The sequence below is a fragment of the Pelodiscus sinensis genome, chromosome 1 (genome assembly GCF_049634645.1).
Source record: "Pelodiscus sinensis isolate JC-2024 chromosome 1, ASM4963464v1, whole genome shotgun sequence".
NCBI classification, from domain to species: domain Eukaryota; kingdom Metazoa; phylum Chordata; order Testudines; family Trionychidae; genus Pelodiscus; species Pelodiscus sinensis.
The window spans coordinates 249,366,711-249,386,810 of NC_134711.1; the positions used below are offsets into that span (position 1 = coordinate 249,366,711).

At 35.4% G+C, this 20,100-nt stretch overlaps 1 protein-coding gene across 10 annotated transcripts in view; it reads left to right on the forward strand.

Moving 5' to 3' along the window:
- DOCK9 (dedicator of cytokinesis 9) overlaps nt 1-17,054 on the forward strand; it is a 305,745-nt gene extending 288,691 nt beyond the window's left edge. For all 10 annotated transcript variants that reach the window (XM_075918762.1, XM_075918765.1, XM_075918764.1 and 7 more), the window contains 7 exons: nt 590-703; nt 2,637-2,783; nt 5,829-6,039; nt 10,644-10,834; nt 13,181-13,281; nt 13,485-13,623; nt 16,608-17,054. In XM_075918762.1, coding sequence (XP_075774877.1) covers nt 590-703; nt 2,637-2,783; nt 5,829-6,039; nt 10,644-10,834; nt 13,181-13,281; nt 13,485-13,623; nt 16,608-16,730 — 1,026 coding nt within the window. In that variant the 3' untranslated portion in view covers nt 16,731-17,054. The remainder of the gene's footprint in view (nt 1-589; nt 704-2,636; nt 2,784-5,828; nt 6,040-10,643; nt 10,835-13,180; nt 13,282-13,484; nt 13,624-16,607) is intronic.
- Nucleotides 17,055-20,100: the final 3,046 nt, after the last annotated feature.

Below are 20,100 nucleotides of genomic sequence, written 5' to 3' on the forward strand. Positions count from 1 at the left end.
GCTGGGACTGGATGTCTTGATGATTTCCTTGTTCTGTTGATTCCCTTTGAAGCATCTGGCACTGGTTATTGTTGGAGGACAGGGCACGGAGCTAGATACATCATTGGTCTGCCCCAGTATAGTCATTTTGATATTAAGCATTGGCTATGTCATCCCTGAATGTGCCAGTCAAACCAACTGAGCCAGTATATGGAGGGTAGTAATCTGTTATTGCTATGATGGTATCAGTTTATTCTCTCCATTTTTTCCTTTGCTTGCGCGTATACACTCACTCACTCACTCACTCGCATGCACTCTCCCCTGAATCCGAAGAGGAAAACATAGAAGGAATAAGATATTAATCCTTTTCTGCATTGTCCTTTAGTGAGCACTAGAAGGAACATAACAATCTAGTCTTTGATGGCTTAACTCCACTGCTTTAAAATCCTACGTGATGGTAGTGTTGTTTCTTGTTAATACATTTTCTCTTAGAAAGTTGATGTTAGCGACTAAAAGAGCTTTTTCTTTACATGAAGCTTTTTATGTTTAAAATAAATAGAAAGTATTGTTTCTAAGTGCTGCTGTTCCAAAATTCTGTGGTGTTTTTTAGAGACTGGCTCATCTATATGACACACTTCATCGGGCATACAGTAAAGTAACAGAAGTTATGCATACAGGCAAAAGACTACTCGGCACTTATTTCAGAGTAGCGTTTTTTGGACAGGTGAGCATTATTTAATATCACCTTTTCAACTATAAAATTCAGTAAAAAAGGTAAACATTTTGCAACATATCCTGATGCACAATTTTCCTTTGATTTCTATATTGATTCTGTAGAATAAAAAGCATGATACATTTATTTTGGTAGAAATGAATAAACATCTTAAATAATGTTGTTTCGTTTAATAGATTTGTCATTTCCAGTATAATTCCTCCTTTTCTTCCTCAGTAAACTTTCTGCTTTTTCTTTCTTTTTCTTCCTTTTTTTTACTATCTTAAGGCTGCGGTAAGTTCTCCCTAATGATAATTCTTAGTAATTTTTTGAGCAACATCTTTGGTTCTGAAGTGTGGTTTGCAAGTTTGCTTTTCAGATCTATATGTATTCTAAGCTGGTATAATTCCAAAAATAACATTCAGTGCTATTTACAGAAACAAAATCACCTATTCTCTGTGCATCAGCACTGCATGCTTCAAAAAACAAAATTAAAAGTTATGGCTGAGTGGGCATATTTGAAAACTATGCCACAGTAGCCAAATACTGTGTACGTTCGTGTGTGTGTGTGTGTGTGTGTGTGTCTATGGGGCCGACAGGCTGTTTAGGGCAGGGCTACTCAACTTTAGAAGCTCTGGAGGCCACAATGATACTCACAGCACATGCCGAGGGCCACAACTTAAGTGTGGTTGCACATATATGCAAATAGCTTTTCACACTGATGGGCATGAATACATAGATTAAGGCAAGACTACCCAACACGCAAGCCCCATTTAAGTCAGTTCTGCTGATATTAATACAATGCAATATTTACCTGATTTAACCCATATGACCGCACTTTTAATGAGTAATGACAGTCCAGAAATTTAACTACTAAAATGCATATCAACAGAAGACTATTATATTGACTACTTTTTTTGTTTTGGCTCCCACGCCTGGGCTGCGTGTACCCAAACCAAACTGCGGGCCACAAACAAACAGGCTGGCCTGCGGGCCACGTGTTGAGTAGCCCTGGTTTAGGGACGGGGGGGGGGGGGGAGATTGTAAACTACATTGAGTGATATAACCTTCAATTTATTCTGTTGTCTTTTATAACTTTATAGCAATACCAGTTTACAGACAGTGAAAGAGATGTGGAGGTAATTACAGTAGCTGCTTAAAAAGCAAGCAATGCAGTAAAAATTACTGCATTTCAGCTTAGTTTGATGTGGGTATTCTTTTCAGTGTAGCCTGTGTTTATACATGTTATGTTCTGTTTCTTTTGTTGTTTTGTCTGTTTCCATTTTATGACAAATACTTATTTTCTGTTTTAAAACATTAACTCAGACGTGGCTTTTTGCTTTAAAGCAGTCACCTGTTTCACATACCATTCATCTCTATATTTGTTTCAACCAAGGTTTCAAAACAGATGGATTTAACTGGTGCAAACACACAAATATTTATATTTAATATAATGTAAGGCTTTTAAATGAGAAAGTAGGTGTGGTTTTATTGTACTATACATTAAAGTATGTAAAACCCTATAAAACTGTTTTTCAATTTTTTTATTATTTTTTTGTAAGTTGTTATTGAAACATTCAGTGGAGAGTCAAATAATTCCTTCTGGCAAGGATATAAATCTTTTGGCAAGTGAAACAGGGTTGAAAACCATTCATTTTGGAATAATATAAAAAATCAGTTTTGATCCCAAATCTTTTAATGTTAGCATATCATATAATTACCACAGTCCTTTCATAAGTTTGTAACGTTGTGTGCTTTCATTACCTGGGCACTCACTCTGTATTAGATAATTCACTGTTTTTCTCATAGATACCTTTTTAACTTGGATTTTACTTTTAATAGCTTTTATAGATATTTTTACTTTTGCTTGAACCGTGACATTGAACATTTAAGTTTGCCTTGAAAAGCATAAATTACTATGATTCTAATTATTTGTTTCTTACAGGGATTTTTTGAAGATGAAGATGGAAAGGAGTATATTTATAAAGAGCCTAAACTCACACCTCTTTCAGAGATTTCTCAGAGACTGCACAAGCTCTATTCTGACAAATTTGGATCAGAAAACGTCAAAATGATCCAGGACTCTGGCAAAGTAAGACTGTTTATTTGTAAAGCACACGTTTGTCCCAAAAATTTCATGATTTCATTTTATGAACTTCTAGAAAATCAAGAATCTTGAGTTTCTAACATCACTATTCTGTCCTCATTATGTGTGCAGACCTGCCACACATCTGAATAAAATATTGGCTGTAGGAGGTAAGGGTCATAATGGCTCTGAAAAAATGCCTTAATTTTGAATTTCCTAGCTATTGTCACACACCATTAGGGGACCCCACTAGTTAGCTCTGCACTTTGAAAACTTACCATTTATTCCTACCCTTTGTTTCCTGTCTTTTAACTAATTATCAGTCCACAAGAGGGCCTTCCATCTTATCCCATGACAATTTACTTTACTTAAGAGCCTTTGCTCAGGGACCTTGTCTAACACTTTTTGGAAATCTAAGTACACTATATCCACTAGATCCCCCTTGTCCACATATTTGTTGACCCCCCTCAAAGAACTCTGCTAGATTAGTGAGGCGTGATTTCCCTTTACAGAAACCATGTTGACTTTTCCCCAACAAATTATGTTCATCTATATGTCTGACAATTTTATACTTTACTATAGTTTCAACTAATTTGCCTGGTACTGACGTTAGATTTGCTCATCTGTAATTGCCAGGATCACCTCTAGAGCACCTTTTAAATATTGGCATTACATTAGCTATCTTCCAGTCATTAAGTATGGAAGTTGATTTGAAGGAAAGGTTACAAACCACAGTTAATAGTTCCACAATTTCACACTTGAGTTCTTTCAGAATTCTTGGGTGAATGCCATCCAATCCCAGTGACTTGTTACTGTTAAATTTATCAATTTGTTCCAAAACCTGCTCTAATTACACCTCAATCTGGGATAATTCCTCAGATTTGTCTCGTAAAAAGTATGGCTCAGGTTTGGGAATCTTCCTAACATACTCAGCCATGATGACTGAAGCAAAGAATTTATTTAGCTTCTCTGCAATGACTTTGTCATCTTTGAGTGTTTTTTAGCAACTCGATCATCCAAGGGCCCTACTGGTTGTTTAGCAGGCTTTCTGCTTCTGATGTACTTAAAAATCCCTTTTGATCCCTATTGTCATAGTATTGGGGTGCCTGAGAGATATGAATGAGTGTCAAAAATATATATATATTTGGTCATAAAAAAGTGCTGGTTATGACTTTTTTTGTGTGTTTTTTTAAAAAAAAAAAAAAAGTGCCAGTACTCCAGGGGGAAAGTTGTTGAGTTAAAAAAAAAGCCGGGGTGGGGCCAGCATAGCCCCTTTAAGACACACAGTTTAAATGTTGGACATTTGCGTACAGAGGTGCTGGTATGCTCTGTTCTTTCCAGGTAAGCTCTGACTGAAGGTGCCGGGCAGTACCATCACAAAAAAAGCACTGGTCATAACAATTCCACTGTGAGCTATGGAAGTGTAATTATTGACACTTTACAGAGGGCAAGTTGAGACACAAACATAGAATGACATGTGCAAAGTCATACATGCAATCTTCATAATCTGAAGGCCTTTCAGGGTGTTTTGTTTTAATTTAAATTTTTCCACATGATCTTTATAACCATAATAATTTTTTATTTCCAGATTATCCTTGTAACAGTCAGAGAGACGAAGTACCAGTATCTGTTTCCTCATTTTGAGTACTCAGTTGTGCCAACTTAATCTATTGTTAATGTAGCATCTTAATTAAACGAAATTTAATCTAGACGAAATTTAATGTAGAATCAAATTAAATAAAAAGGGGTAAGCAGTGAGGTAGTAAAGTTTGCGGATAATACAAAACTGTTTAGGATAGGCAAGACAGAAGCAGATGGTGAGGGACTCCAAGAAGATCTCACCAAACTGAGTGATTGGGCAACAAAATGGCAAATGAAATTTAATGTGGATAAGTATAAAGTAATGCACATCGGGAGAAATAACCCCAACTATACGTACAGTATGATGGGGGCTAATTTGGCTACGACAAATCAGGAAAGAGATCTTGGAGTTACCATGGACAGTTCTCTGAAAACTTCCACACAGTGTGCAGCAGCGATCAAAAAGGCAAATAGGATGCTAGGAATTATTAGGAAAGGGATAGAAAATAAGACACAGAATATCTTACTGCCCCTGTATAAAACTATGGTACGCCCACATCTTGAATACTGTGTACAAATGTGGTCTCCTCACCTCAAAAAAGATATTTTGGCCTTGCAAAGGGTTCAGAAAAGGGAAACTAAAATGATTAGGGGTTTGGAATGGGTCCCATATGAGGAGAGGTTAAAGTGACTGGGACTTTTCAGTTTAGAAAAGAGGAAACTGAGGGGGGATATGATAGAGGTATATAAAATCATGAGTGGTGTGGAGAGGGCCGATAAAGAAAAGTTATTTATTAGTTCCCTAAATAGAAGAACTAGAGGACACCAAATGAAATTAATGGGGAGCAGGTTTAAAACTAATAAAAGAATGTTCTTCACACAGCGTGTAGTCAACCTGTGGAACTCCTTGCCAGAGGAGGCTGTGAAGGCTAGGACTATAATAGAGTTTAAAGAGAAGCTAGATAATTTCATGGAGGTTAGGTCCATAAAAGGCTATTAGCTAGGGGATAAAATGGTGTCCTTGGCCTCTGTTTGTCAGGGGCTGGAGAGGGATGGCAGGAGACAAATCGCTTGATCATTGTCTTCGGTCCACCCTCTCTGAGGCATCTGGTGCTGGCCACTGTCGGTAGACAGGATACTGGGCTAGATGGACCTTTGGTCTGACCCAGTACGGCCGTTCTTATGTTGACACTGCCTTGGATATGTCTCTCTTACCTGCAGTCTTGTATTATCAAAATGTAGAAAATTGTTTAACTACACAAATGTACTAATGTTATACTGTAAATTGCCTGTAACATTTAAGTTAATAAATGAAGGTACTTCAGTTTTTAAATCAGTGGAAAGCAGGGGTTTCATGTGGGGATTTACTTGCAAAATCAGAGCCAAATTTATATTCTAAAACCTGTACCATTTAAAATAGAAAATTAACTCAAAATAGTTGTGATTAAACATTTTTCTATTTTTCTAAAGGTGAATCCCAGGGATTTGGACTCAAAATATGCATATATACAAGTTACACATGTAGTGCCATATTTTGAAGAAAAGGAATTGCAAGAGAGAAAAACAGAGTTTGAAAGATCTCACAATATTCGTCGCTTTATGTTTGAAATGCCTTTTACTCAATCTGGTAAACGACAAGGAGGAGTGCAAGAACAGTGTAAACGACGAATTATTTTGACAGGTATTGTATGACGACTTTCTCTTTTTAAAGATAATTGCTTTATTTATATTATGTCTTTAAATTTAACTCTTGATGTTTGGTATTCTGTAAGTGAATAATATCTTCTGTTTTTCCAGGCAAATCCCAAGGATTTCATGCTAACAAGACTGTTGATATTAGCCATTAGAGCAGAATAAGCCTAAGATTAGGTCTAGGCCACACACATTTTTTTTCTTTTAACTTTACATACACTTCGTGATAGTATTTTAAAATGTAACAGTGTCCTTCCTCTTATGTTTCTGTAAGCATATTGTTCTGTAAGATTGTAAATTTTGCCATGTGATTATTTTACACTCCAATAACTGCTGATTGTGCTTTGTGAAGGAAGATGGCAGAAGAATAGGATCCCATATAGCCTTTAGGTTTAAATTAATATTTTTTGTGGTTACCTCCCTTAGGGTGCATCTACACAACACCCTAAATTCGAAATAAGATACATAATTTGCACTATGCAAATTGCGTATCTTATTTCGAATCTATTTCAAAATAACTTATTTTGAAATTTGTCATATCTATACAGTGCCAAATTTTGAAATAACATGATATTTCGAGACATCCCTCAACTCTTGTGGAACAAGGGTTACTGAGATGCCGAAATAGTGCGCCCATTATTTCAAAAAATATTTCGAAATAATGGGCGGCTTGTGTAGATGGAGGGTAGACGTACCCTTATTACATGCAATGTACACCTACATTTAGTAATAATGCAGGACATCATAAGGTGAAAACTAGGGCTCAGAGTTCTCCTCATATGTAGAACCCTGTGTGGTTACAAAATGTGTATCCACATTTGTAGCCACAAAAATGAGCTGTGGATATCTGCATTCGCATCCATAGGCGTGGATACCCACAGATATCTGCAGATTTGTAGGACTCTACACATATGAGTTAGGGCTGTGAGCTTGGATAAGACACCTATGGAAAACCTATGTGCTTAAAGTATCAGTAATTGTGATTGAGCTGATGCAAAAGTTCCTTATTGTGTTGGTACTTACTTAGTGCCTCAAGTTATTATCAAAGATATCTGTGTTACTGGAAGAGCTGATGATCTGGCTATGTCATAGGATTCAGTCTTGATTTAATTGGTTTGCTTTGTTATGAACTTCCAGTATAATCTTGAACAAGTCATTCATGTCTTAACTTTCCAATTACTATCTTTAAAATGAGGATAATAAACTTCTCTACATCTTACTGATGTAGCCACTTACTAATGCTTACAAAATACTTTGTGGTTTTCATATGGAAGACACTATATATGTATGGAATATTAAAGAAGTATCTTTTGAATAAAATATAAACCTGGGATTCTGACCATTTATGGTAATTAAACAACTTTCTAGGCTTTGATCTACAGTAGCAGCATTAACCCAAATGTCGTAATTCAGTCTATCTATTTTCAGTCAGCTAGTTTACGAATCCTATGTTACTTTTTAAGTATTTTTTACTTCTTGTCCAGAAATACTGCATAGGGTTAGGTTTGCTACTTGAACAGTCTGGATATTTTCTAGTGGAACACTTTCCTTTGGAAAATTCCAGTTCTTAGACATTCTAACATTCTGAAAGAACATATCAATTTCTGTGAAATTTGTGACAGAAACCTCCATCAGAAATGTGCCTGGTCTTCACACTTGTCTCCTTGATAGCCTGCGTTCTCAGCTCCTCAGCACCAGAACTTGAGACTCCATGGGACCCCTGGAAGCATATTTTAGTTTGGATTAACAAATATTGTAGGCTTGCAGTTCGATTGAAAAAAAGAAGGTTTTGGATTTTTGTCCCGATTCAGAGTTTTAAAAAATCCAAAAATTTCAGGATTTGGTTGGGTTTTTGTGAGGGGCGGGGTTAAGTTTTTTTCCTGGTCAATTCTAGTAACTACACTTGTGTAGCTTGGGAACTGATTCTCCTTTTGGAGTTACTTGTATGCTTGCACATGCTCAGGTATTAGCATCCAGTGGGTCTGCTCAAACTCTCTTGTGGCCACATATTAACCAGGAAGATATAAAAGGGAACTCTTTCCCAACTGCTGTTGTGTTCTAGTCATCTCCCATAGGAGAAGCAGGTGAGAACCTTCTAGTGTCCTTGATGCTTTTGTCTGTCAGTGCCCTTACTATATCCTAGCGATAGAGATGCAGCCGTGTTAGTCTGGTCTAGCTGAAACAAAAGACAGGACTGCAGGGGTTCTCAAATTTGTGATACCGCAGTCCCCCTCTCAGTTGCTCGTGACCCCCCTTTCTATTGCTGCAACCACCCCCTCAGTTGCTCACAAACTCCCTCTAAGTTGCTCGCGACTCCCTAGGGGGTCGGGACCCACAGTTTGAGAAACTCTATATTATGGTTTTAGCTTTTAAGTTAGATTGTTTGTTAGTTCTGCAGCATTGTGGCCCTACTCAGGTTTGACCCATTCTCTATTTCTATATTAATAGTATAGTATCTCATTTCCAGCGAGTACCATGGCTGATCCCAATAAAAACACCAGCTTTAAGTTTTGCCAATCAAAAAATGTTATAATGCTGTTACTGATGACTGTGAATGGTTCCTAGATGAGAGCCAAGATGCAAATTAAAATACTGGCCATCATCAGCACCTTGAATTCAAAGGGAGTAAGAAATCTGCCTCAACCTCGATCTGTTAGAAGAAGTTGTTAATGCCAGTTGTCAGTCTACTATTTAGAACCAAGGAAAGACTACATCAAAGAGCTACTAAGCACCACTCTCATGTCTAAGACCAGTGACGAATCCACTGGGTCAAGATCATGTGGCTCTTGGGGATGTAAAATTTTGATTAATCAGCTAATCGAGTAGTCAATGGAATTTCTATTGACTACTTGATTAGCCACAGGCAGCTCTTGCTACATTTCAAAGGCGCAGAGACAGCAGTCAGCACTCAGCGTGAGCCAGGACAGCTGATTCACAGCTCGCACCCAGTCCCCCATAACACCTCTGCCTCCCCTGCCCCCCACAGATACTGTGCTGGGGTGAGCCGGTGTTTAAGCTAGCTGTCCCCAGCACTGGCTCCTGCTCTACCGCCCCTCCTTCCCCCCCCGCTGCCTCTGATAAAAACTACCTTCTTGCGTAGTCAGTTACTTGACTAGTCGCTTACATCCCTACTCTTAGGTAGCTCTGGAATTTGATAGACCAGAAATGTTGGTATTGAAGCTAGGAATACCCAGAAGGCAGAATCAAAGAGCTTTGACATGGAAAATTTATACTGATTCTTTGAAGGTGACCTTCATAGTATTTTTAATTACATTTGTGCCTATTTCCTACTCAGTTTTTATCCAGGAATCATATATCTGGTCTTCTCTGTTTTAACTGGAGAACATCTTTGATACTTGTCTGTACTGGAAAATATATTGTCATACCCCATTAATACAGTGGTACTGGTCCCTACCCCCTTTGAAGTAAGAGGCAAATTACAAGGAAATGTTACAAAATGCTTCTATGAATCAAGTCCTTGACCTTTATTAGTTAGCAAATATTATATTTTATCATAATTTATACATCTAATGAACACACTTTTTAAAAAATTGGTATATTTCTCCTGAGGGATTTCATTCTCCAGTGCAATGACTGAAATAGATTATGGTATAGTAGTGTTAGTTTTCCACTGGGTAAGTCTATCATTTAAAGGAAAATATAATTAAGTTTTGCTAAGAAATTAACAACTTAATTTATAATCCTGTTTTATAACACATTCTTTGGTAAAAAGTCGTATTATGCAGTATAATTATCAAATGAGTACATTTTCATATTTCTCTAAAACAATTAAATTATCTAATGTTTCAAAAAATACCTTCCTTTGCAAAAGAAGTTTAATTTAAGCACATGATTTCTTTATTGCTTCTGAACTGCAATAAATTAGATCACTTGTATGTCAAGGTCAGCGGATGATTATTTTACATGCTGACTCATACATAGTGTTTCTATGAGGACTATAACAAACAGTACTTTTTAAAAAGAAGTATTACATATGTCATTCATAGGTTACTGTACTGTAGACTTTGATCATTTAAGACAGTTTCCTGAGGTATGGGGCACATTGCCTTTGAATGTGTAAATCTTCACCACCATGTGGCAGAGTTGAAAGGGCTGTTGTTAGCTTCATTTTCCTGAAAAGAGGGTGGAAAACAGCTTTGAAAACCTTGGAAAATGCTAATTTTAAGCAGTGTTTGGAAATAGATAATCCATAAAAGCAAGGAAATTCAGTTGGCTAACACTTGATTTCAGTAGTAATAGAATCACACCAATCTAAGCACTTTTGAATCCATCCTGAAATGTTTTAAAAGGACACACTGAACTTTTTTTATACTTTTAACAAAGAATACTGAAGGCTAGATAACGGAAAGATATTGGAGAATAAACATTTTCATTTTGTTTACTTTGTGAATTTAACATCATGTTTGTGTATTATGTAACAAAAGATTGTTTGGTTTATGGTTGTAGCAATAAAATTCATTACAAGCATATAACCTTTTACAAAATTCCTCAAAAAACTCTTCTAACATGTAAACTATTTAAAATTAGCTTTATATAATCAAACTGATTACTTAATCTGTATTCTTTTCCTAGCTATACATTGTTTCCCATATGTGAAGAAGCGCATTCCTGTAATGTATCAGCATCATACAGATCTAAACCCAATTGAAGTAGCAATTGATGAAATGAGTAAGAAGGTTGCAGAGCTCAGGCAGCTTTGTTCTTCAGCTGAAGTAGATATGATCAAATTGCAGCTAAAGCTACAGGGAAGTGTCAGCGTTCAGGTAAGATCCTTTGTCTACCTGTGCACTAGATTTCATATGTTCCTTTCCCCAACAAAACATGATACATGAAGTTTCAGCATTTTTATCTTTACATCTAAATGAGGTACTTTTAACATGGCTTTATGTGTATTAGTTACACACGTACACACATTCTATATCGAAACCACGAATTTGTGCCATCATAGCTTTTAAGGGTGACAGCCCATCTCTAAAACCAGGTTTTCCTTTTTCCTTTGTTTTATTTATAATCATGTGAAAATTACAAAATCGTGATTGATTGTAAAACAATGTTTAAAGAGATGTTTCCAGCCAATGTGCAACACATACATACACAAGATGCCATTAGAAGCAGCAGCAGTCTGGTCTCTACAGACAGCCTCGCTGGACTGCAGAGCACCCTCTCCTAGCCTTCCTCTCTGTTGCTGAGACAGGAAACTACCTGAGAATAGTGATAGAGATGCAGCCGTGGCCAGACCCACTAAAGCTCATCACCTAATAGACCATCTTATTAGTCTTAGAATGCTGCAAATTCCTGTCCTTTGTTTTACCTGAAGATGGTATGAGAGATTATATATGCAAAAAACCAAGGGGAGAAATTATCAAGAGCCTCAAAAGGAACTAAAGAACGCATTTGTATTTAAAAAACTAAAATTGGTGATCTGCTGACAGTGGAATATCTCTTTTTTTAAAAATATATAAAAGGCCGGAAAAGAAAAAGCTAAGAATCCTGATCTTTTTGAACATTAGTTCCTCCTCTAAAGAAAAGTAACTTAGCTCTGGACCATGATAATCTCAAGCCAAAAAAACAGGAGAGAATCTTTCTCTCCCAGATGTATTGGAGGCCTTGGAGAATGAAGTGATGGATACCATCAGTCTTCATTCAAAAAGAGAGGATGAGCAAGCAAAGTCCAAATGCAGACATCTATCTGCAAGCAAGACAGAATTTTCCCTCTGCCTACATCGTTGTTTGAAGAATTCTTTAGGCAAGAATATGTACTCACTAAGATAATGCATCTGTAAGCATGTGAGAATTCTTGCAGAAGTTGAATTCTTTCTAAAGTCCCACACCCGAGCCACCCTGTGAAGTGACTCACAGACTCATAGACTTTAGGGTCAGAAGGGACCATTATGACTTTAAAGTTTTGTTGTTAATCATCAGAACTACTTGGGCAACGAGTTTTCACAAAGGACATGGTGTTGTAAACACTAAATTTCACTGGCAGGTTAAATTCAGAATAGCTTCTGAATCGGGAAGTATTCAATTGATATCCCAGAAAGTAGGCTATCCCTAGAAAGACTGTTTACATCATGTCAAATGTAATTAGGTATTTATGTATTGAAGAAGAAAACTTAAGATTTTTGGGAATAGTCAACAGCTAAATGGCTAAATGGGTTTATATACATGTCCCTAACCCACTTTCCACCTGCTTTTCTGAACCATTTTTCCTACTGCCTGAACTAGTTGAAGAAACAAATAATACCTCTCTCCAAATTAGCCAACAAGATTGTGGTACTCTGACAAAGTGGAGCTGTAGAAGAGATCACCAATCTCTCCTCCCAGTAGTGATGATATCCTATCCCAGGTCTTATTTCTTGACTTCCCAATCTGTACTACTTGAGCCTGACAGCTTAACTATTGCTCTAGCATTTTTCATACTTTCAGTGCATGTATGTGACTGGTCTTTGAGAGCCCCTGATGACACTCAGTTCTCACTGACTGAATTCTTGCAGGTGAAAGATCCATACATTGGTAACAGACTGTCAAGCATGGTGCATTTAAGACAATATATTTTTTATTGTATGTTTATTTGTTACATTACTGTCTGGTCAGGTCTTAAACTGTACAGGCCTTCGCCAAAGAATTTACAATCTTCGGCTTTAAGAGGAGGCTCAGCAGCTAGATAAAATGGAGAGAGTGAATGGGATAACAATTATGATTTTGCACAGGCATTTTGTGTTTACAATTTTTGATTGTTTTTAAATAATGGAAATAAATAAGCAGATCACTAGCAGTAGTCTGAGTCTTCCATCTGCCTGGCCATAGGAAAGTAAGACAAATTTCCTATGTGTTGGCAGTCTTATCAGAGATTGTATTTTGCTGCCACTCTTCAAATGCACCTTCTAGGTCAGTATTCAGCACATTTAAATGGGGAAATGTATTGCTGTATTGTACCTGTTGAATAAACAGAGAAGTTTTGTTTCCTATTTTATCTGTTCGGTACTTTTAACAAACAATACATTAACTTAAGAACAAATAGCCAAACCAGTTTGAGAGAAGTGGGTGGGTGAATCAATATGGTAACATAGCTCATCATCTTTATGTAAAATTCCTTGTTTTTGCTTTAGGTTAATGCTGGTCCATTAGCATATGCAAGAGCTTTTTTAGATGACACAAATACCAAAAAATATCCAGACAATAAAGTGAAGTTACTGAAGGAAGTTTTCAGGTAAACTGTCTGAATGTCCACAGAATAACTTTTAAAGACTGATGTTTTAAGCAGGGTGTTTTAGGTCATTTACTTTAATGTTACTAGCACCCTTGACATGCTTACAAAGTATACTAAAACTAACCAACAGCATTTGACATCACTCCTCTGGATTTTGCATACATGCTATGTTTTTTTCTTTTCTATTTTTTATGCAACTTCAGACAATTTGTTGAGGCTTGTGGTCATGCATTGGGTATAAATGAACGACTTATAAAGGAAGATCAGTTAGAATATCAAGAAGAAATGAAGGCCAACTACAGAGAAATGGCAAAAGAACTTTCGGAAATAATGCATGAACAAGTATGTACTGAATCCTAAATATTATATATCACACCAGCAAAGATATAGGGGAAATATTCAATATTTTTTTTCAGTGTTCTGCTCTTGCATCAGAACTCTTATACTGTCATGAGATCACACCATAATTTTCTTTAATTTGTCAATTTATCATATTTGAAATTTGTTATATTTGTAACATATTTACTGAAAATGAAATAATTTAGTTTTTTTAATTAATAATTAACAAAGATATAACAAAAGCTCAGTATTTTAAAAATGGACTGTCAATGAGTAGTCTACATGGAACCTCAGTACAAAAGTTTCTGTAAGTATTCATTTCTTACATAAAATTTGCTGAAATTATTCCATGTTAATTGTTACAGAGTAACAATTTAATAGAGAGGAAATGGTTTAAAACTTCACTTTTTAATGCTGAGGGGGATTTTTGTTGACTTCAACCAACATTTCTTTAAAATAAAAATACTTAAATCCATTAAAGATTTTTGTCTTTGAGGAAATGTAAGTATACATAGTATGATTATATATCGTATCTAAACTTAAATTTTCTTCTGAAATATTTATTCTAACAATATTTTATGCAGCAAATATTTTGTAGAAGTGTGAACTAAGATTTTCTTAGGTATATTAATTACAGAATTTTTCTATCCAAAATCATTTTGTACTTGTTTCATTTTATGATTGGCATTTTACAATCTTGTTCACAATGTTATCTATTCATACAAAGGGTTTTCTGCTCTGTAAAGTGAATTCTATTCAATAATGAGTTCTTGTTCTTGTAGGGAAGTGAGATTTTAAATACATAGAATTGTATGTTATATCAGTGTATCTTTAAATTTTTATTTAACTGTCTTTTATTAACATTTTTGACATGTCATAATATGAACTTATGGTGAAACTTGGAGTATACAGTAGGTATATGAAAGTGTGATCATTTTTATGGTTAACCAATGGATCTGGGCCCATCTGTTAATGTGCACAGGTACACGCAGGCCCCTGTCCCCCAGGATGGGAAGGCAGGAGCCAGTGCTCATGGGTGCTAGCTTAAAAGCGGCTCCCTGCGTGCACGCGGTCTCAAACCTCAAAAGTTCACAGAATCTTTCGAAAAAGCCTTCCCTTTTCAAAAGAACCCTGTCTAGACCACGGTTTTACTTTTGAAGTAGCTCTTTTTTGAAAGAGTGCCATAATGTGATTTTGCAAATGAAGCACGGGAAATTCAAATCCTGGCTTCATTTGCAATTTCAAAGTGCCTAATTTACATCCCTCTGTCGAAAGGGATGTAGATAATCTAGACACAGCCTAACAGACCAGTAAGCAGTGAAAGTGTTAGTAATGCTGCTAGATAAAATTGACCTCCCGTGGTCCAGAAAATTATCTGGTTTGGAACCAGCCAGGTCCCAAGGGTGATGGAAAAGAGAGATTCAACCTGTAGGATTTAATGAGAATTTAAATGTGGGCCAGGTGGATAGAGTAAATTGAGAAATCTAAAATAAAACTGCAATTACATCTAGAAAGATAGTAGAAATTTCAGCAACATTAGAGAGAAGAAGAATTTTATAAAGGCACTAAGCAGATATTTAAATAAATGGAATTGAGAGGAGTACAGGACATGAGGGGTAGATGTTTTGAGGAACAGACATGAGGGTGCAATTGATTTCCTTACAGTTTCCATTCCTGTGATTATAAACCCTGATACATGACATTGTAAGGCTGGAGTAATATACACTACTGTGATAATAAGCCAATTTGTTCTTATTATACAAGTATGATACATGAGAAAATGTGCTAATTCAGCTAAATGTTGCCTAAAAGCAAAATGAATCATTTGTTACAAGTTTTATATTAAATTTCAACATTTGAAATTCCATATTGAGAAATAAAAATACAATGTAAGAAAATTTTAATTAGAAATTATAATTCACAGGTCACCTTTTGTCTGCAATTCATTTTGAAGTCTTTAAAATGTAAATTTTATATAACCGTATCCTATTTCTACAGTTGATAAATTCACTGAACATTTCATCAATTTATTTTTTTTCTGCAGGCAATGAAAAAGCTAATTAATATAAGATGCCCTAAATTATTATTATAGTGAATAACCAGTTGGTTGCAAGAAACTTCAAATGCTATATCAAGAGGGGTTTTTAATATAAATGAATCTAAACAAATTTCTCTTTCTTTACTGTGCTGCTCACAAACGTGATCAGATGGGATGGTAATATTCTTTTTCTTATTTCAGGGTCTCTGTCTAGTTTTGTATAATCCCTTTTATTGCTATAACATAGTTATGAACAGCCTTTGTCTCTCTTTCATCTTTTCCCCACATCTGAAGTATATTGTGAACTTAGAGTATTCTCCCTGTGTAAGATCCTTTTTTTAAATCAGTCTATGGACACCATTCTGAGGAATGTGCTGTTCCATACTGATGGGATGTATATAACCCAGCTGTTTAGGAAAAATGGAATCGAGTCTCAGAGCGAGAATGGTAGAAGAACAGTCCTAGTGGCAAAGCACAGCAAAGGTTTTGAATGATTTTATAATTATCATTTAATCGTCCATAATTCTTTCTCTGCCAGCAGTCAAGAGTAAATATTTTGTGTTTGACTGAGAAGTGAATAATCTGCAAATTTTCATTTTAATAATGCCCACACCCTGGTCTGCATTTACATTTTTCCAGACGAGCTGAGATTTGATTATTGTATTCTTCTTCAGAAGTAATTGCCATTGTTAACTTGTGAGCTGTTTGAATCTTAGCCAGAAAGAAAACCATTTAATTAGAGAGGTATATTGAGAAGTTACAGCAAGGTTTAACATTCAATGCAATACTGGAAGAATACAATAATAATGTTTACCTCCACAAACAAGACAATTGTATGCAATTGAATTGAATAGAAATGGACTATATAAATAGTACATTTTGAAAATAGTGCACTGTTTTATTGATCAGTTTTTGGGTGAAGTTATATCTCTGTTTATTTCCATTTAAGATTGTTCCTGTTGAAGAAAAGACCAGTGTTATGTCTAATTCACTACACATTTTCAATGCCATAAGTGGAACTCCAACAAGCACAGCAGTTCATGGGATTCCCAGTTCTTCATCAGTTGCATGAGTGTTTTGTAAAGGAAAATAATTTTTCTTAGTATATGCATGGATTTGCTGTATTATTTGCAAACTCAGGATGATTTTGAAGTTAAATATTGGGCACCTGCAAGCCATATAAATTAGCACACTAAAGCACTGAGCACACTAAACCTTTGGACAGTTAGGAATAAATAACAGTGGTGGGAGACTTCTAAAACAAATAGCGGCACACACATTTTTAAATTTTGCTGGCAATATTAAAAGTTTTCATAATGTCTTTGCAGAGGTCTGTGTTGGGAATTTTTATGATAGTTAATTTTATTTTTTCCTTGGAAAGTATTATTAAAATGAATGGCACATTACAAAAAGATGTTGTGGTATGTAAATTTACAGATACATAATATTCAGGTGTTCTATTATGTATGGCACATACAGATTAATTCCAAGGTCAAGAAATATTTTGAGACTAGATAGACACACTAATTTTTTGGACTGAATGGAACTAACACTAGTAGCTTTTGTACCATTGACAAATTGTTTTGCTCCATTTTATACCTTACTAGTATATTGAAAGTATGTCAGCTTAAAGCTGATGGATAAATTTAGTACAACCAAAGGTCTGTATTAATTAACACCAAGCAACAAGATACACTAAAATATAAGTAGTGGTAAATTGATTTGTACATATTGTTTGTTAATACAGTCCAAATATATTGTACATAAATATATTACGTTTCTAACCAATTTTTAAATAGTCATACCAGCTTTTGAGCCTTCTGCTTTAAATTTAATTGTGAAATATTTGTCCTCATCCAAGTACACACTATATATACAGTTTTGTGTATTCTTGTATATAAATAAGTGCAATATGAAGATGTATACAGTCTTTGCTATGTTAGGTTTATACACTGTTTTGAAAAAAATCATCCCTTTTGCCAAAGCAATGGACTATATAATAGATTATCATATTCTGTTAAATGGTGGTGTAATTTAAAGCTTTTACCATATTATTGTTCTTTTCAGACATTAATTTAGTAATTTTATATTTGGGGGAAATAAAGGTTTTAAATTTTATTTAACTAGAAGCACTGTCCTGCTGTAATTAAACATTCTGTACTACAGTTATATTAAAAATCTAGCTAATTTCTCTACAACATGTCCTGGTTTTTATTATTTTACAGTTTATCCATTGAGGAACAAGACTGAAAAGTTCACTCACACAAAATCAGATTATTACAATTAAAGTATGATAAATACAATATAGATGGTCTGTCAATTATTTCTCTACAATGAAGTTACCACCTGTGGTATACTCCTGTGCGTTCGTTATTGTTAGTAATTACCACCATAGAAATTCTGTTCACTGAAACTGTGTCCTTTCATGGATCCACCCTAAAAATTGTTGTGGTAATAACTTACATTGCACTTAATAATCATTAAATCAGCGCCATTTGCTCTCCCTCGCCCCCTCAATTTTTATTATCAAGTATCCTTCTTTAAAGAATTTTCTCATCCTTGCAACAGTTTCATTAGTAGGGGGTGAACATCTGTTGCCACTGTGGTTTACCCATGATATTTTAAGAGACATTGTTTTTGCTTTTATCACAAATACATAGTGAATTTTGGCTCTCACAGTGGTTAGGTGACTCTGAATAGCACTGCTTCAAATATATTGCTGAAAGATCTGGATTTGCTTTAAAAAAGAGGTGTAGGGTCCAACGGCCCTTTTACTTTCAAAAGGGGAAAGTATAGCTTATGAATGCTTGAGGCTGTAGCAAGACAGTCTTCTTTCTTACGAGTCCTCTGTCGTCATATTAGTCATTGTGGACAAGAGAACCCTTTAATATAGATATGTGTACCTACTCTCAAAACTCATTTTACATGTTGGGAAAATGTCCCTTCCAAAAAATTGTTTAGGAAATCTATCAAAAAAATCATTGGAAAGAAAGAATATTGTCAGTAGGATTTATAATTGAAACCGTGTAGTAATCTCCAATATATTAAAACTAAAAAGTTTATTAGAATTTGATTGTAAACAAAAGTGGGATAAATTAGTCTTCTTGTGAGAAGGAAGAAAGGAGCATAAAAGGTGAACAGTAAATTCAGCCTTCTATCTTTTGTTTTTACAATCTACATTACACAGGCGCAAAAAATTAATTATATAATTAAATTATTAATGTATCTTTTATTTAAGGAAAGACTAAGTAGGGCAAAGATGCATTAAAATCTTTTATCTTGGTCTTCCCTCTCCCCCCTCAAGACTGTGTGAATGAATCTGCTTGTGTCCTTTTAGTTTAGATGAGCTTTATGGATAATGTAATTCTCAGCTTTGTGTCTCATTCATTTCTAATACCCAACTGATAGCATTCTTAAGAACTGAACATCTAACATTTACATGTTATAAAAAATCCCTGCAAGCACCTACTAAAGATTTCCAAAAGCTTAGAAGGAACAAAGTCAGAAAGAGAAACAAAATCAGGCAAATTCATTACGTGGAAATTATAAAATCCTGAACAGCGAGAGACTCATATTTGATATAGAAATATTCCCTTGTGGTGATTCAGCTGGTTCTTTAATTTTTGTGTTAAACCTATCCTTGATATGAAAATCTTTACTAGACTCTACAGGCTACCAAAGGGTATGTCTAGACTGCATCCCTCTGTCGGCAGGGGCATGCAGATTAGGCACGTTGACATTGCAAATGAAACGGGATTTAAATAGCCCGTGCTTAATTTGCATAAAATGGCCACCGTTTATGATGACTCAGCACTTTGTCAGCAAAAAGAGGCAGTCTAGAGGGGGATCTGTAGAGAAAGAAAGCCTTTTTCAACAGATCGTGTAAACCTCCTTACAGGAGGCATAAGGGATCTGCTGAAAAAGGCTTTCTTTCTCGACAAATCCCCCCCAGACTGCCTCTTTTTGCTGACAGTGCTGAGTTGTCATAAATGGTGGCCATTTTATGCAAATTAAGCATGGGATATTTAAATCCCCCACTTCATTTGCAATGTTAACCTGCCTAATCTGCATCCTTCTGCCGACTGAGGGATGCAGTCTAGACATACCCAAAGTGATTTGGCTTTACTTCATTGACAGTAGAGCTGCAGCATTAGTTAAGTGTAACAATATTTTAACTATGTATATTATTAGAGGCTAAAGTACCAAAGAACAGCCGAAGTATCAATTTTATTTCTCTTTAAAAAAAACAAATTTATTTCTCTTATGTGCTTACAGAAAGGTTCTGAAACTTAGTTACTTCCAGTTCTCTCTCAATATATTAACTTTATTATTAATAAAGTTTTAGAAATCATCCTCTGAAATGCAGCTCAGAACTCATCAGGTATATTTTAAAACACTTTTTTTTCATAGATAATAAAAATAATACACTTTCATAAACATTC